The 15,711-nt window shown below is 53.3% G+C and overlaps 1 protein-coding gene across 3 annotated transcripts in view; it reads right to left on the bottom strand.

Annotated features, from left to right (window-relative positions):
* The window catches only part of INPP5D (inositol polyphosphate-5-phosphatase D), a 117,480-nt gene that overhangs the window by 56,654 nt on the left and 45,115 nt on the right, over window positions 1-15,711 (bottom strand). For all 3 annotated transcript variants that reach the window (XM_007485827.3, XM_007485829.3, XM_007485828.3), the window contains exons 4-6: window positions 13,702-13,870; window positions 9,587-9,727; window positions 252-339 (exon numbers count right to left, since the gene is read on the bottom strand). In XM_007485827.3, the coding sequence (XP_007485889.2) occupies window positions 252-339; window positions 9,587-9,727; window positions 13,702-13,870 (398 nt within the window). The remainder of the gene's footprint in view (window positions 1-251; window positions 340-9,586; window positions 9,728-13,701; window positions 13,871-15,711) is intronic.

Here is a 15,711-nt window from a genome sequence, read left to right as displayed (position 1 = left end):
TCCAAGAAAACAGGGGGGCTCCCCCACAGGTGGCTTCCCTTCTTCTTCTTTTGAAGCTGTCCCTTCTGTTTGTGACTCGACACCCAGTATTGGTTCCAAAGAAGAGAAGGGGTAGGTAAGGGCCCGTATAGTACAGCTTTTCTCCCCCCTCCACACGCTCTCCTCCTGCCTCCATCTTTTGAGGCTCCCCAGGGAGCCTTCCCTGACCCCTTCCTCATTCTCATCCTGGCCTCCATGAGGCAACCACCTACCTGAGGCCGAGACCGGATGCCAGGGGACAGCTGCTGGTCAAACAACCTCTGCAGGGCCTCCAGGGTGGGCAAGGTCCTGGTAACTTCACTGTGGGAAGGAAACACGGCACGGGTGAAGGGTTAGCTGGGACCAGGGCATCCCTCTAGGGCTCCGGCATCTTCTCCTTGTGCCCCCCAGCATTCACGCCACCTCCCTGCTCCCGGCCTTGCCATGTTATGGAAGCCTTAGTCAGGGGACCAGCCAATGAGGAGCTGAAGAGAACCTCAGGGAGGGTCTAGGCGGAACCCTTCACTGTGCATGGGAGGGAGAAGGCATCGACTCCAGGCGCTCGGAGTTGACTGAATTCAGCGGTCATTTAAAGATGGCCCCGGGAGAGCTTTTTGTCTCCCTGCAGAAGGGAAGGCCTCTGAGGGCCCGGATGGATGCTCCATCTTCGTCTTTGCAGTGCCAGGGCTGGGCATCAAGGAGCAAATGCCCGGCAGCCGCGTGATCCACCCAAAACCTCTTTGGCTCACTGGATCCCTTTAGGAAAGCTCAACAGCTGGACAGGTCTTGGAGGCCATCGAACCCAGCTCCCTCCCTTTCCAGAGAAGGAACTGGGGGCCCAGATTGCTTATAAGGTGGAAGGCAGAGTTCTGGGAATAGGAATTCAACAACAAAAAAAAGCAGTGCCCGTCCTCACGAAGCTGACGTTCTATGGGATACGGCTTGTCAAGACGCAAGTCAACGCAAGAGAGTTTGAGGAAGGAAAAATGCCAGGGAAGGGGGGAGGGGGGTCAGGGGAGACCAGAGAAGGCTTCCTGTAGGAGGCAGCGTATGAAGGAAGCTTAGGATTCTATGGCACACAAGTGAGGACATCCTAAGAGGGTGGGAGTAGAGCAGCTCAGCAAAACTGACCAGATCCATCCGGTTCAAGAGGTGGCAGCCGTTGGCACCGAGTATCAGCCCTGGAAGGGCCTCTCCTGAGAGTGTCTAGACCAGACAGGCCAAGCGGATTGCTTGATTGCCCAGAGCCATGAGAATCCCTCCAGTTTTAGTTCTCAGCAATATGGAGTCTCCAAATGGAAAGAAACCCTCCAGGGCCCCCATTCCTGGGCAGCAGCCCCTCCTTTCTAACACCCCAAAGAAGCGGCATCTAGACTCTGCCCCAAGACATCGGGGGAGGAGGAACCTTCTGGGATCACAGTGCAGCCAGGGAAGACTTCCTGGAGGAAATTGGACAGCAATGGGGTGCCAGGCCAGGAGTCAGGAAGACCCAAGTTCAAATCCAGGCTCAGACTGGCTGTATGAACTTGAGAAAGTCACTTAACCTGCTTGCCTCAGTTTCCCCACCTGTAAAGTGAGCCGGAGAAGGGAACAGCAAACTTCTCCAGCGTCTTTTCCAAGAACGCCCAGATGGGTTCTGAAGAGATTGAAGGATGAGCAGGCAACGGCTTTTGCTTGCTTGAGAAGCCCAAGGGGCCTCTCCTAGGATGGAACACAAACGTGGCAGCTTGGCTTTGGAAGCCCTTCACAGTCAGCTTCTGTCTTTCCTCTCCAGACTCCCTGCACTGTTATCTCTGCTCTAACAGAGCCGGCCTACACGGAGCCTCCCAAGGCTTCTCCTCTCCCAATCGAGTGCCTTTGCCTACCCTGCCTGCCCTCACGACTGGCTGCCTTGAAGGCAGGGGCTGGCCCACGGCAGGCACCTGTTGTTGGCAGCTCGTTCGGGATCTGTCAGCTCCCACGGTTAGGTCAGGGAGTGCTGCTGGCTGCCGAGCTGAATCAGTGGGTTCTGGCAATGTGCCGTCGTACTCCTGGTTCTGCCCTCTGGGCCTCCACAGAATGAGCCCGATTCCTCCTCTGAATGACACCCGGCAGGTGCTGGAGGACAGCTCTCCAGTCTGTCTCAGCCTGGCAGTTTGAGGCTTCCTCCTCATTCTTCCAGCCCATTCCTACCGGGTCGTGTTCTTTGGGGACCCCTTGGGGCTCGGCCAGCCACGCAGTGTCCCTCCTGGGATGGGTCAGAGGTGAATTGACCAGGCCAGAGGCCCACAGCCTCCCCAGCCCAGGACTGCGCAAGGTGCTAGGAGAGACAAACCAAAAGAGCCCCTGCCTTCAGGAGGCTAATGTTCTTTCAGAGAAAACAGTGAAGACAAGGGCAAAGAAACACAAAGGGTTGGGGCGCTGTGCTGAGGGCTGCAGGGATATCTCATTTGATCCTCACAACAACCCAGGAAAAGGATGTACTTATCGTCTCCATTTTGACAGTTGAGGAAACTGAGGCAGACAGGTTACATGACTCATCCAAAGTCACTAGAAGATATGGGGAACAAATGAACCACTTCGTCTGGAAATGTAGCATGAGTGAGGATGAATAATGTGAATTCAGTTTACAAAGATACTTTGGAATCAGTTTGAAAAGAGCTTTGAATGCCAAATAAAAGTTTATGTAGGGGTAAGAGGCATACACTGCACTTGACTGAGGAAGGAAGGAAGGGAAACAATTAAATTGTGTCTCTGGAATATTACTTTGGCAGTTCTGAAGAAGCCAGATTGGAGACCTTGAGGCAGGGACCCTAACAGGAGGCTCCTGGTAAAATCCTAGTTTTGATGATGGGGCAGCTAGGTAGATAGAGAGCCAGACTTGAAGATGGGAGGTCCTGGGTTCAAATCTATCTTCATATACTTCCTAGCTGTGTGACCCTGAGCAAGTCACTCGATCCCCATTGCCTAGCCCTGACCACTCTTCTGCCTTGGAACCAGCGCACAGTGCTGATTCTGAGATGTATGGTGAGGGTTAAAGAAAAGATGTATTACTGAAACCCAGGTCTATCCTGGGGCATTACAGTCAGTCAGAAAAGGAGAGGCTGTGGCCAACCCCCTGCCGGCTCTCAGTGATCGCTGCTTCCCTTTCTAAATGCTCACAGAGCCTCCCTCTGAGGAAGTGACTCCAACATTTTGTCTCCTCGTTCGGTGAAGCCTCCAACTTTCGTGTCTAAAAACATTTGCAAACGAAGCTGGAATATTTATGTGATTAACTTCCTCTGAGTGGATTTTCTCATTTGGCTGCAGACATTTGGGGAAGTTTCCAGTAAGTGCATCTGTCATTGTTATTAGTAATAATAACTGTTTCCAAGATGCACACTTGCTGCTCAGGAGAAGACGTTGAGCAGCAGCACTTCAGGGCTCGCTTATCTCCAGCTTATACCAAGGAAGCGAGACAGTGGCAGGAGCTCGACTCTATTTACAGATAGGGAAACGGGATGCCAGAGAGGTCAAGACTTACCAAAGATCACACAGCTAGTGCTAACAGAGATGGTTGACACTTGACATTGGGTTGTCATTATGTTTTCTTCCATCCACAAATCCAGACACCACTAAATGGTGCAGATGGACAGGGCTTGGGGCTTTGAACCAGGAAGAGCTGAGTTCAAATCCTGCCTCAGACACTTATTAGCTGTGTGACCCAGGGTAAGTCACCCAACCTCCACCTGCCTCAGTTTCCTCATCTGTAAAAAAGGTGGCTAACAATAGCGACTCCCCTATACGTGCTTAATGAACGCTTCTTCCTTCCCTCCTGTCCTGGGGGCCTGGCTGAAGAGGGATAAAATAAACGTGTCCACTTCAGATCTGGTCCCCAGGAAGGCTGCCCCTGCGGCGCTGTCTGGCACCGACGTCCTCCCTTTTTTCTAAGAATAGTATCTGTGACTGAAATAGCCTGAAGCCGAGCCTGTCAGAATCCAGGCTGAGCTGTCAATGCAAGCAGAGACCGGAGAGGCTGGGCCGGGAGCCGAGGGAGCCCGGGAACGGCAGCCGCAGCTCATAGAGGCACAGATTTTTCACGCTGGAAGGGCACCAACCCCCCGCCAAGCCCTGCTCCGACCTCGTCCTTGCTCAGCTGAAGAAACTAGAAAGAGGAAGCTGTGAGAGGCAGAAGCAGAGATGGAAGTCGGGGAGGGGGTTGGGGGGGTTCAGGAGGGGGCGGGGCTGACTCCTCGACCAGGAGGCTGCATCCGAAGTCAAGGTGACCAAAGAGACTCGATTTATTCATTCAAACCCACACACGGCGAGCACATGAATGTGGTGACGGCCTGGCATTTAGAGGGTTCCCTTCTGACACCCCCCCAGTTCTGCCAATGTGGGGCTCTGTGACCCTCTCCAGGCCTCAGTTTCCTCATCTGTAAAGTGAAGGAGTTGGGCTAGACGACCTCTAAGGCCCCTTTTAGCCCTACATCTAGGGCGCTCTCACTCCTCTTCCCCTCTCTCAGCCCAATTTCCTCAATATTCTTTGTAATCCTAAAAATCCTCATCAGTTTCCCAGTCTGTGAGATGGGTGCGCAGGACTAGAGGGGTCGCTCCTGCCCTAAAGCGATGGCCCCCAGGGCAACGGGTCTGGAAACAGGAGCACCACCAAGACACAGGCCGGCCGGATGGCCTTATTATGAGGATCGACGAAGATGAGAGGCCCAGATCGCTCGGAAAATGATAGAGCGGCGGACTCAGATAAGGGATCCTGTCCACAAACGGAGCTGCCAGCATTGATTAAGCACCTGCTGCATCCAGATCTCGCTAGGACTCCCTGATTCAGATAACTATGAATATGAAACAGTCTTTGCCCTTAAGAGAGAAGGAAGAGGAGGAGGAGGAGGAGGAGGAGGAGGAAGAGGAAGAGGAGGAAGAGGAGAAGATGGAAGAGGAGGAAGAAGAGGAGGAAGAAGAGGAGGAGGAGATGAAAGAGGAGGAGGAGGAGGAGGAAGAAGAGGAGGAAGAGGAAGAGAAAGAGGAGGAGGAGGAGGAAGAAGAGGAGGAAGAAGAGGAAGAAGAGGAGGAGGAAGAGGAGGAGGAGGAGGAGGAGGAGGAGGAGGATGGACATTCACACTTGGGTCACAGTGCCTTAAGGTTCACAAAGAATATTCCTCATAACAACCCTGCAATAAATAAAGGCAGGGCAGGAATGGTCATGCCCATTTTATAGATGAGAAAACAGAGGCCCAGAGAGGCTGGCATCTCCCTGGGAACACGGCGCTGTAGAGGGGACTCGTGTTCAGGGCCAGGTTGGACTGGAGGTTCCTTCCAGTGTGGAGAGTCGGGATTCCTCTATTGGCTCAGCCTTGGAGTCGGGCTCCTGAGCAGGCGTCCCCCTCTTCTCTCTATGCGGGACCAGCATTTCCGGCTCAGATGAACCTGGAGTCCGTGGAGCCCAACCCCGGTGCTTTCCAGAGGGTGAGAGGTGCGCCGGAGGCTGCACAAGTGCTAAAGCTCCATCACTCTCGTTAGTATTAGCAACACCCGCCTATTCCAGGCAGCGTGTATAAGCCCATGTCAGGAATGAAGGGTAAGTTGGTTAAAATGTTCTCCTTTGGGGGCAGCTGGGTAGCTCAGTGGATTGAGAGCCAGTCCTAGAGACAAGAGGTCTTAGGTTCAAATCTGGCCTCAGACACTTTTTAGCTGTGTGACCCTGGACAAGTCACTTGACCCCCATTGCCTAGCCCTGACCACTCTTCTGCCCTGGAGCCAATACACAGTACTGATTCTAAGGGGAGGGGGTTAAAAATGTTCTCCTTTTGACCTCGAAGGGAAGAGAGATTCCTTTTTCTCTTGCATTTTCATTTATTTTCTGGGTTAATCGGCCCATGGCATCTTCTGCTTTACTGAAGGGGTTCACATATGGAAAAAAGACTGAGATGTCCTCATTATGGGCTGGTCTTCAATAAGCAGCATTGCTGAACTTGTGAAGAGGAAGACCCGAGTTCAAATCTCATCTCAGACATTGACTAGCTATGTGACTCTGGACAAGTCACTTCTCGTCTGTGCCTCAGTTTCCTCATCTGTAAAATGGTTGTGGTGGGATTGGATGGCCTCTAAGGCCCCTTCCAGCTCTCTGATCTGATGGAGAGGCAGGAAGCCGTCCTGGCCGCTGACCTCCAGAGATCCCTGCCCTCCAGGGTCAGGAGCCCCATTCTCCAGGGCGTTGGTGAACCGAGCTGGCTTCTAGCTCAGGTGAGCCCCGCATTTCCAGGGAGGATGGGGGAAGGGAGCCCCGAAACCCAGGGGTCTGTTTGGTTGGTAGATGGGAGATTCTCCCAACGATGAGCTGGGGGGGATCCCCTCCGAGGTCTCCCCCGGCCAGTGGACACCAGGATGATGGAAGCATTTAGCCCAGCGGCCACTACCCTGAGGTATTGGGGGGATCCACACAGAAGGACTTAAATCCATCCACACCGACGGGCAGCCCAGAGCATTCCGCGGGCTTCGTCTGGCACGCTGCACCACAGCTGTCCTGGGTGGGTAACGGAGGCTCAGGAGATGCCTTCCAGTACTTAGGAGTGCCCCGGAATGCCTTCAAGACATGGGGATTGTGTTTGGGGAAACTGAGTCCCCAAATGGCATGTTGAGGAAAAGAATCAAGTCCGCAGCAGGGTGTGGCAAGTGAAAGGAGCCCCACGAGGGCTCGTTCCCCCATCCCTCCTTGCCAGCAGCCTTTGCCCTCTTCCTAGAGCACAAGTCTGACCACGCCCCTCCCTCATTCCAGAACCTCCGATGGATCCCTATTGCCTCCAGGATAAAACACAAACTCCACGGCTGGACTTAAAATCCTCCGTAGTCTGCCTCCCCCCAAGCTTCCTGGGATTGGTGACCTTCGCTCTCCTTTCTCTTCCAGGGCGATGTGGCACTCCGCTAGGAAGTGGCTGACGCCAGATCAGTCTTTTTTCTAAAAAGAGCTGGAGAAGGCAACGTGCCCCCCTCTGGCCCCCTGGCCATGAAAGCCCCCAATGGGGCGTCAGCCATCACTCGCGTCTGCCATTTTGCTGCTGCCCATGGCTGTCCGCGCGGCTATCCCAGGAGGATGGAGAGGGTTCAAGGTTTTGTGAGCCACATGTGTGTGTGCTGAGCGTGAGGACTGGGCGGCCAATCCATCCCGGGGGTGGGCGAGGATGGAATTTTGCTTTGAAGGAAAATCTTTCTGTTCTGGAGCTGGTGCTCCGATAACAATCCTATTCCGGCTTTTTGCCAGGAGTATGTTACTGAGAAAAGCAGGCTATAACTAGGGAGGGGCAAAGAGGGCTCTGGCTCAGGGAGCCGAAATGCGGTGAACTTACTTTCTTTCCTGCCCCATTGAATGGGCCTCAGTTCTCTTTTGTATTCCTTTTATATTTCCAAATAGGAACTTGCTCCAGGGATACTTTGGTTTAGCAAGCCCCCAGCCTCCCATTTCCTCCTGATAGGTTAGTTCTAGGAATAAATGCCAGGCTCAGATTCAGCTCTCCCTGTCTAGGGGAGGGAAGGGTTTGGCCACTGAGAAAACAACTGGAATTTAAGGTGCTTTGGAGGGGGAAACCTAAGGGCTTGGAGTCAGAGGACCTGCAGGTCTGCCGCTCACTGGCTGTGTGGCCTTGGCCAAGTAGTTTCCTCACCTATACAATTAGATGGTCTTGGCATTCCACTCCAGCTCTAGGTTCATGACCTTATTACAGGAGAGTTCCCCAAATCACCATTTCTGAATAGTAAAAAGTGCAATCGCTTCCCTATACAGGGGCTAGGCTATTTCTTGATTTTTATTGATTTTTCCCTTTGTTGATTTAGAATATTTTGGGACTTTGCTTAAAATTGCACAAAGATTTTTGGGACTTTGTGGTCAGTCAACAAATATTCATTGAAGACCTACTATGTGCCAGACACTGCAAAAGACATCCCCTGCCCTCATGCGCTTACAATCTAATAGGGAAAGACAACAAGCAAACAAATACAGACAGACACACTTGTACACTATTTGACATTGGTGCCAAGTGAAGCAAATGGGCACCTCATCTCCAGGAAGCAGGGAAAAGAGAAATCTGGGATAAATCAGGGAATAGATTAAAAAAAAAGATCAAAGGGGGGAAAGGCACTTTTGAGGAAAATTCTAGGAGCCATAAGGGCTAGCCTGAGATTCTGAATTATCCAGAAAAAGTGTCTAAGCCATGCCTACCCTTTGACCCAGTGAGCCATCACTGGGTATCCAGAAAACAGAAGAGGGGAGGGAGGGAAAAGAGAAGAGAGCAAGAAAGGAAAAAGAAAGAAACATCCAGTACATAATAAACTCTGTGGCTACGTTACAGAGCCAGCCTAGAGTGGTAGAGACTCAGAGGAGCTCTAGTCTAACCCCTCACAAGTAAGGAAACAAGCACAGAAAAGGACTTCTGAGAGCTCAAGCAGCAAGTACTAAGAACAAGTGTGAGAGCACTTTCCTACCAATTACCTCACTTGATTACGTGCTTAACTTTAACTCAGTGTGGTAGTAAAAATAGGATTTTGTTTTTTGCATCTAGGAAACTGAGGCCCAGAGAGGGTGAGTCATTTCTCTAGCATCACACAGCTAGGATGTGGCAGAGACAACACCAACCCTCAGGATTTCCTACCTCCCAAGCTGCTCCTAGGCTTAGTTATGAGCCTACATCATTCAAAAGAACCTAAAGCTGGAAGGAGATGATGGAGCCTGTCTCTCATTTTACATATGAAGAAACAGAGGCCCAGGAAGTTTTAGGGTGACTTATCAAAGGGCATAGAAATAGTAGGTAGCAGAGTGAGACATGAACACTGATCTTATTCCAAATGAGCACATGTGTACACATGATGGTGGTAATGATAGCTATAGTTATGGTGAGAGTGGGAGTGGTGATGGGAATAGCAATAGGAGGAGTATTCATATTAATCATAGTGACAGTGTAAATTGTTCCAGCAGTGATGGTGGTAGTGTTAGCAGTGGTAGGGATAAAAGTTGTCATGACAGTAGCAGGAATCATAAATATGGTGATGCTCCTCCAAAGCAGCTTCTTCTAGGATATGCCTTGATCATTGGAACAGCTAGTGTAATGCTAGTAGCAGCAATGCTTGCTCCAGTAATGGAGGTGGTGGTGGGAGGAAGAGTGATGGTAGCCATGACCTCTGAGGTCCCTCTCAGCTCTGTGTCTTTCATCCTACTAGTAACAATGATTTTTGCTCACATTAGTGATGATAATGATAGTAATGACAGCCACACTCGGGGCAGCTAGGTGGCTCAGTGGGTTGAGAGCCAGGCCTAGAGACGGGAGGTCCTGGGTTCAAATCTGACCTCAGACACTTCCTAGCTGTGTGATCCTGGGCAAGTCACTTGACCCCCATTACCTAGCCCTTAATGTTCTTCTGCCTTGGAGCCAATACTCAGTATTGATTCTAAGACAGAAGGTGAGAGTTAAAAACCCAACAAGTAATGACAGCCCCAGTGAGGGCAGACAGTCACCGTAATGCTAGTTCCGGCGCTATGGTAACTGCCTGGATGACAGAGATGCTTCCTCCTGGATGGAAGGGTTGATGACGCTTTATCTGGCCGTACCTGTAGAGCTCTTTGCAGAGGACCATGATTAGTTTCTTGAAGTGGGGGAGGTTGTTGGCTCCTGTCTTCACAAAGTCCGTATCCAGGCTAACCTGAGTGCTCAGGTAATCTTGGATGGCTTTCAGGTGCTCTTCAGGAAGCCTAGGAGAGAACAAAACCATGAATTAACGCACGAGGCAGCCTTGAATGCCAGCAAGAAGTGGCAGTCATGCCTTGGCATCCCCAGGCCCGAGAAGCCCGCCGGGCTGGACCGCTGGCTACCCGGATGGATGAATGCTTCCTCTGCCTTTCGCCCAGGGATGGTCTCCTCTGAGCTGGGCTGGGAGGCAGAAGGTGGGACAAATGGGAGGCTACATGAGACGAAATGGCCCTTTGGGGCCTTCTCTGTAACCCGGCCATTGACCGAGTTGTCCCCACAGTGGGGAGGGCCTTTCAGTGGAACGCTGAGGGGGAGACAGCAGCGTTTCTGCCCGCCTGGTGAGTAGAGGTGCCGAGGAGCCAGGGCTGCCCATTGCTAAAGGCCGCCGGGCGGGCTATCCTGCTCCTTCCGGCTCCCGATCGTTGCCTGTCGGCCTCTGGCTCCAGCTCCGGTGCTGTTTCCTCCGTCTACACGGCTGGACAGACCCTGTGCTCAGCTCTGTGTTTCCGCAGCCCAAACCTTTGGGCAGAGAATCGCCTGAGCTCTGGGAGGCTGCTGACCGGCCCTCAGAATCCTGCAGAAGGCTGATGGGTACAAGAAGGGATGGCGGATGCCAAGGGGGGAAGGGCAGCTTTTCTACTCGGCGTAAGCCAGGGCGCCTCAAGTGCTGCCCCCCTGGGGGTCATCGAGGAGAACAAGTCCTCCTTCTGGGTCCCTGGGGTGGGGACGTGCCACAGACAGGGCCTGCCTGTGAGGATTTCCTGCCTCGAACCCAGTGAAAGCCTTTTGTCCGGTAGAATTGCCCGAGACGGTGCTCTTTGCTCCAGAGCCCGCTCCGCCGTATTTTGGGGGGCATCAATTAAATGCAGTGTCTGACCTCCAACACCCCCTTCTGGCCCCCTGGCTGAGGAGGAAGAGCGTCTGGATCGGACGGGGAGCGCCGGCCCAGCGGCAAACGTGAGTCTCTCAGACGTGGGAGGGGGCAGGCTGGTGGCTGAGTGAGTGGCTCGTAAAGGGGCAGCTGGACAGTCATGTGGGCCTTTATGGAGCGCCCCGACGTGTGCCAAATGCTGTCTATATGATCTCGTTTCGCCCTCCCAAGGGAGGAAGGTGTTCTCGTGGTCTCTGCTTGGGGATGGGGAAACTGAGGCTGAGGGAAGTTACTTAGCTCGCCCAGATCACACCTCTAGTAAGGTCGGGGGCAGGATTTGATCTCGGACCTCCCCGACTTCAAGCCTGGGCCACCTCGCTGCCTGGATGGATGGACAACGAGGGCAGCCTGGAGAGGGACGTGGCGACTCCTTACGGGATACATAGAGGGAGATCCAGGACGTGGTGATGCTGAAAACGGCCTGCTTGTCCGAGAGGAAGAAGCGAGGGGCCGAGGGCCGTGATGTCACCCTCTTGTGGCCTCTGCTGGCCGGGGAGGGCTCAGGGCTGCTGGTCTCCCCAAGGGGTCTAGCCAGAGCCTGAGGAGCTTCCCTAAAGTCTCTGCTGAGTCCCAGAGGCATTCTGGTGCTGGACAGCTCCTCCTCTGAGGGACCAAGACACTAGAGGCCCCCTAGCCTTCTCTTCTGTCTTAAAAAACCTTTCTGCTGAGTGACCCTGGGCAAGTCCCTTGACCCCCACTGCCTCGCCCTGACCTCTCTTCTGCTCTGGAGCCAATACACAGTGCTGAGTCCAAGGCAGAAGGTCAGGGTTTCAAGATAGCCTTTCTGTGTGTCAGGTCCAAGACCAGGGCCGGGTAATGGGGGTCAAGGGACTTGGCCAGGGTCACACACAGAGGAAGCATCCCAGGTCCTCCTGTTTCCAGGCTCTCCATCCACCGAGCCCCCCGGCTGGCCCCCACCGACCCCAGCAGCTTCCTTGTAGGAGGAGACTTGCTGGGAAGGGGAGAGCCGGCTGGATTCTTTTCCCGCCCCCGTTCCTCATAGATGAATGGGATCCCACGCAGCCTCCCACTCCCTGCCATGCTGTTCCAACCGGATGTCTCAGGCTTCCAGAGTGAAAGGCAGCTGGGATGGATCCAGTAAGAGCTCCCTCCACAACGGCACCCCTTAGGAAGGCCCCCCCTCCCGTGGGCACCCCTGAGCCCCCCAACACCAGAAAGGCCCTCCCGGGGTGAGAGCCCCCAACTCCTGCCCTGGGCTGGGGCTCTCTCCGCGGGGGCTAAAGCCCCCCTGCCCCCCTCATGCGGAGAGCCTGGGCCCAGCGGCCACCCTCTCCCTGGGCTGCCCGATGGGTGGATGGAAGGAGTGATCTCTGACGTGAAATCGACTGGACGTTTGGTTCCGGGAAGCCTTCGGCAGAGGAGAGGAACGGGGGGAGCTGCTCTCGGGGCCCCTGGGGGGCTTTAGGGAAGCTGGGAGCTTGTCATCGCTCTGGGCCACAAAGCCAGCGCATTCCTCATTCCGTGGAGCTCTGGTACGATATGGATGGACGCTGGCTTTGGAGTCTGGGAGGCAGGTGCACATCCCACTCCGGACACCTTCTAGCTCTGGGACCCAAGACAAGTCATTTACTCTCGCAGTGCCTCAGTTTCCTCATCTGTAAAATGAGGGGGGTGGACTCCACGGCGTCTGAGGTCCCCTCCATTGAGCCATGACGTCAGGCAAACACACAAACGAGCTAGTCCTTTGCCATAAAGGCGTCTCTTCCCTCCCTGAACTTGGGATCCTGATTTGTGCACTAGTCCGACCTCAGAATAGTAATACTGTCTCGTGGCATCTCGTGGGGTTGTGTTGGCTTGCGGGGCCCAGGAAGTGTCCACACGTGTCTGTCACAGAAGCTGCACCCCGTGAAAAGGAAGGAGACCCGGGCTGAGCACCGTGGACCAATTCAAGAGGCCTTGGGGTTTAGGCTGACAGGTTCTTGCCCAGAGTTCCTAGGAGTCTTTGATTCTGTATGCTCAGCCATCAGAGGGGCAGCTAGGGGGTCCCGAGGATAGAGCACTGGGCATAGACTCCTCCTTAATTCAAATCTGGCCACAGGCACTTACTAGTTGTATGACCCTGGGCAAGTCACTTAACCCTCTTGGCCTCAGTTTCTTCATCAGTAAAATGAGCTGAAGAAGGAAATGGCAAACCTCTCCAGCATCTTCACCAAGAAAACCCTAAATGGGGTCACAAAGACAAATAACTGACTAACAAGCTCTGCTGTCTCCCTGATGTTTGTGTCCTGGTGCATTTAGCCTTGTTCCGAGGATTATGGGATCCTGAGCTTCAAAGGAATCTCGTCCAAAGCCTTCATTTTACACATGAGAAAACTGAGGTTCAGGAGGCTGAGTGGCTTGCCCACGGCCACACCGGCAGTAAGCCACAAAGGCAGGATGTGGACCCTGGGTCTGACTCTGAAGTCAGCTCTCTTTCCCGGGTCTTGAAGGATTGCTGGGAGGGAAGCACTCTGCAAGCATCAGTGCGAGTTATTATTTGGCATCTGCTGATTGTCTGCCCCTCACCAACTCGGGGTTGGGCACAGCTCGCTGCCTCTTTTTGTTGTCCCAGAGCAGTAGTGATTACTGACTGTTCTGAGCTGGGGCTCCTCACATTTGGGTCCCTTTGGCGGCTGTCGCCCTGATACGGTGCGTGAGCCCCCATCCCTGAATTCAAGCCCTGCTGGACCACTGAGACCTGTCAGAGAAGCCTTCCTGGCCAGTCCCTCATCCCACACTCAGGGAATTTTAGTTCTTTGAGGGCAGAGGCCATTCACGGGCTCATGTCCAGATCCCTCCTAGCCCTTCCCACAATGCCTTGCCCCTCCCTCACAGGTGGTCAGCAAATATTCCTGGAGTGAATACATGAGATTTTGTTGCCCGACCACCTATGTGAAGGAGTAACTTCTAGAGTAAGCTCTACGGTGGCATCGTGCAGAGAGGGATGGCGAGGACGGTCCCAGGAGCACTGAGGTGCTGTACTGGAGACCGGTCTTCTGAGAACAACCCACACCATGTCCCCATCCCCAGAGCTAGGAAACTCACCCACTGGTGTCCATGCCCTGGAATCTCTGAAGCAAAGTCTCCGAAAGCGACAGTTTGCTGGGTTCCATGACTCGGGAATTATCGGGTGGGAGGACTTCCTTGGCTTCGCTTGCCCCCGATGAGAGCGGAAGGTTCCTGGGAGGCAGCTCAGGCGGCGAGAGGAAAAATTCTGTTTGGGGGAAGGAGGAAGGTGGTTTTGTCTGAGTCTTAAGTCCTTCAGCTCCCTGCATCCTTGTGGCCTTCCGAAAGGCTGTCCACATGAATGTTAGCAGTCTCTCGTCTGGTGGCTTCCTCCCATGGAGAAGGGGAGCTCCCGGAGGACAGGGCCCGGCTCTCTTTTGTCTTTGGAGCCCCTGGGCCTGGCCCAGAACAGGCCCTTAATAAATGCTGAATTATTCCTCCCCTTCCTCATTTCCTTTTGTCCACAAATCTCCCCTCTCTTCTGGCCAATGGTGCCTGCGGGCCTTGTTTATAGCCCTCCAAAGAGACTAGACACCCCTCGCTTGGCCATTAGAATGAGGTACTCTCCCCCCACCAAGAGGAAGCCCATGACTCAGACTGAAAAAGGGGAATTAACTCCCATCTCTAGATAGTTTCCACCCTACCAGAGGAGGCATTAATGTGGAGGAACCACCACCACTCACCATAGCAAGGAAAAAGCCAGATCCCAGGCAGCCAGCACTCGTGCCCTGGGAGAGCCCCTTAGATCTTGGCCAGTGCCATTCCCACGTGCTAAAGTGCTTCTGGAGGAGAGCGGATCACCTGGGCCTCTGGGCTGAGCCAGAGTGTTCAAGGTATACCTCCGGCTGATCCGCTTTGGGAATGAGGCTTTCCCTCTTGGGTTACAGCCCCAAGGAACACAGAGTCTCAGCAAGCCTAAGGGAGACAGTGATGGGCACTCACTGCCTGGAGATGATCTCCAGAGGTCATGGTGGCACACTCTACCTGGGGAGGCAGACGCCACAGACGTTCCCCCCCCAGGAACCAGAGCCCACCTCTCTTCCTGAGGAGAGATGGCAGCCACCGGATGGGGAGCTACTGCTGTGGCCTCATTGGAAAGCATCGCAGGCTCGCCAAAGAAGCCACATTTCTGGTCTTGTTGGAAAGCATCATGGAGGCCCAACATTATCGTAGATGGTCAACACTCAGGAATGGTTGGACCTCAAACATATAACAGCCTGGGTCCAAGAAGGGGCAATTTAATAGGATTAAGCAGGAAACTTTATAGTTGAGTTCTTCATGAGAAGGAGATGGGCCAGGCAGGGCTAGAGAGTGGTTTGTCTGGAAAGGATCTGGGTGTCCTAGTGGACTAGCTATGACAGCCAAGAAAGCTAGTGTAGCCTTAGCCAATAATAATGATGATGTCGATGATGATGGTGATAAAGGCTAACATTAATAGAGCACTTTAAGTCTTGCCAAATGTTTTATAAATGTTTCATTGGATCATCATGACCACCCTGGGAGGCAGGTTCTATTATTCCCATTTTAGAATTGGGGAAACTGAGGTAGACTGTGGTGAAATAACTTTCTCGGAATCACACATCTAGTTAGGTGTCTGAATCTGGATTTGAACTCATATCTTCCGAGTTCAAAGTTTTCTCTACTGAGCCACTTCTCTGTTAGGAGAGGAAGAGGTTCAGCAAGTAAGTCAGTGATGCCCTACTGTACTCTGCTTCGGTCAGCCCATGTTTGAGAGGTTCTTTTTCATTCTGGGTGCTACAATTTAAGAAGGACATTGATAGGATGAAGAGTGCAGAGGGCAACCAGGAATGTCGGAAGGTCAGGGCCTCAGAGCTGGAGATTTATTGCTGAGAGTCCAAGCCCTCACTTTACAGCTGAGGAAGCTACGGGTCACCCAGAGAATTCAGAGTCTCAGGTGGGACTTGACTCCAAGCCTAGCCCTTCCCATCCTTCCCTCCATGGGGAGGTTTAGTCTGGAGGAAACAATGATGGCGGGTTTCTAGTAAGTGATGGGGCTGTTGTAGACAAGAGGGACTGACCTGGCTCCAG

Source organism: Monodelphis domestica, chromosome 2 (assembly GCF_027887165.1).
Source record: "Monodelphis domestica isolate mMonDom1 chromosome 2, mMonDom1.pri, whole genome shotgun sequence".
Classification (NCBI taxonomy): Eukaryota; Metazoa; Chordata; class Mammalia; order Didelphimorphia; family Didelphidae; genus Monodelphis; species Monodelphis domestica.
Note: the sequence above shows the minus strand (reverse complement) of the source record. Positions and strands in the feature narration are given on the sequence as shown.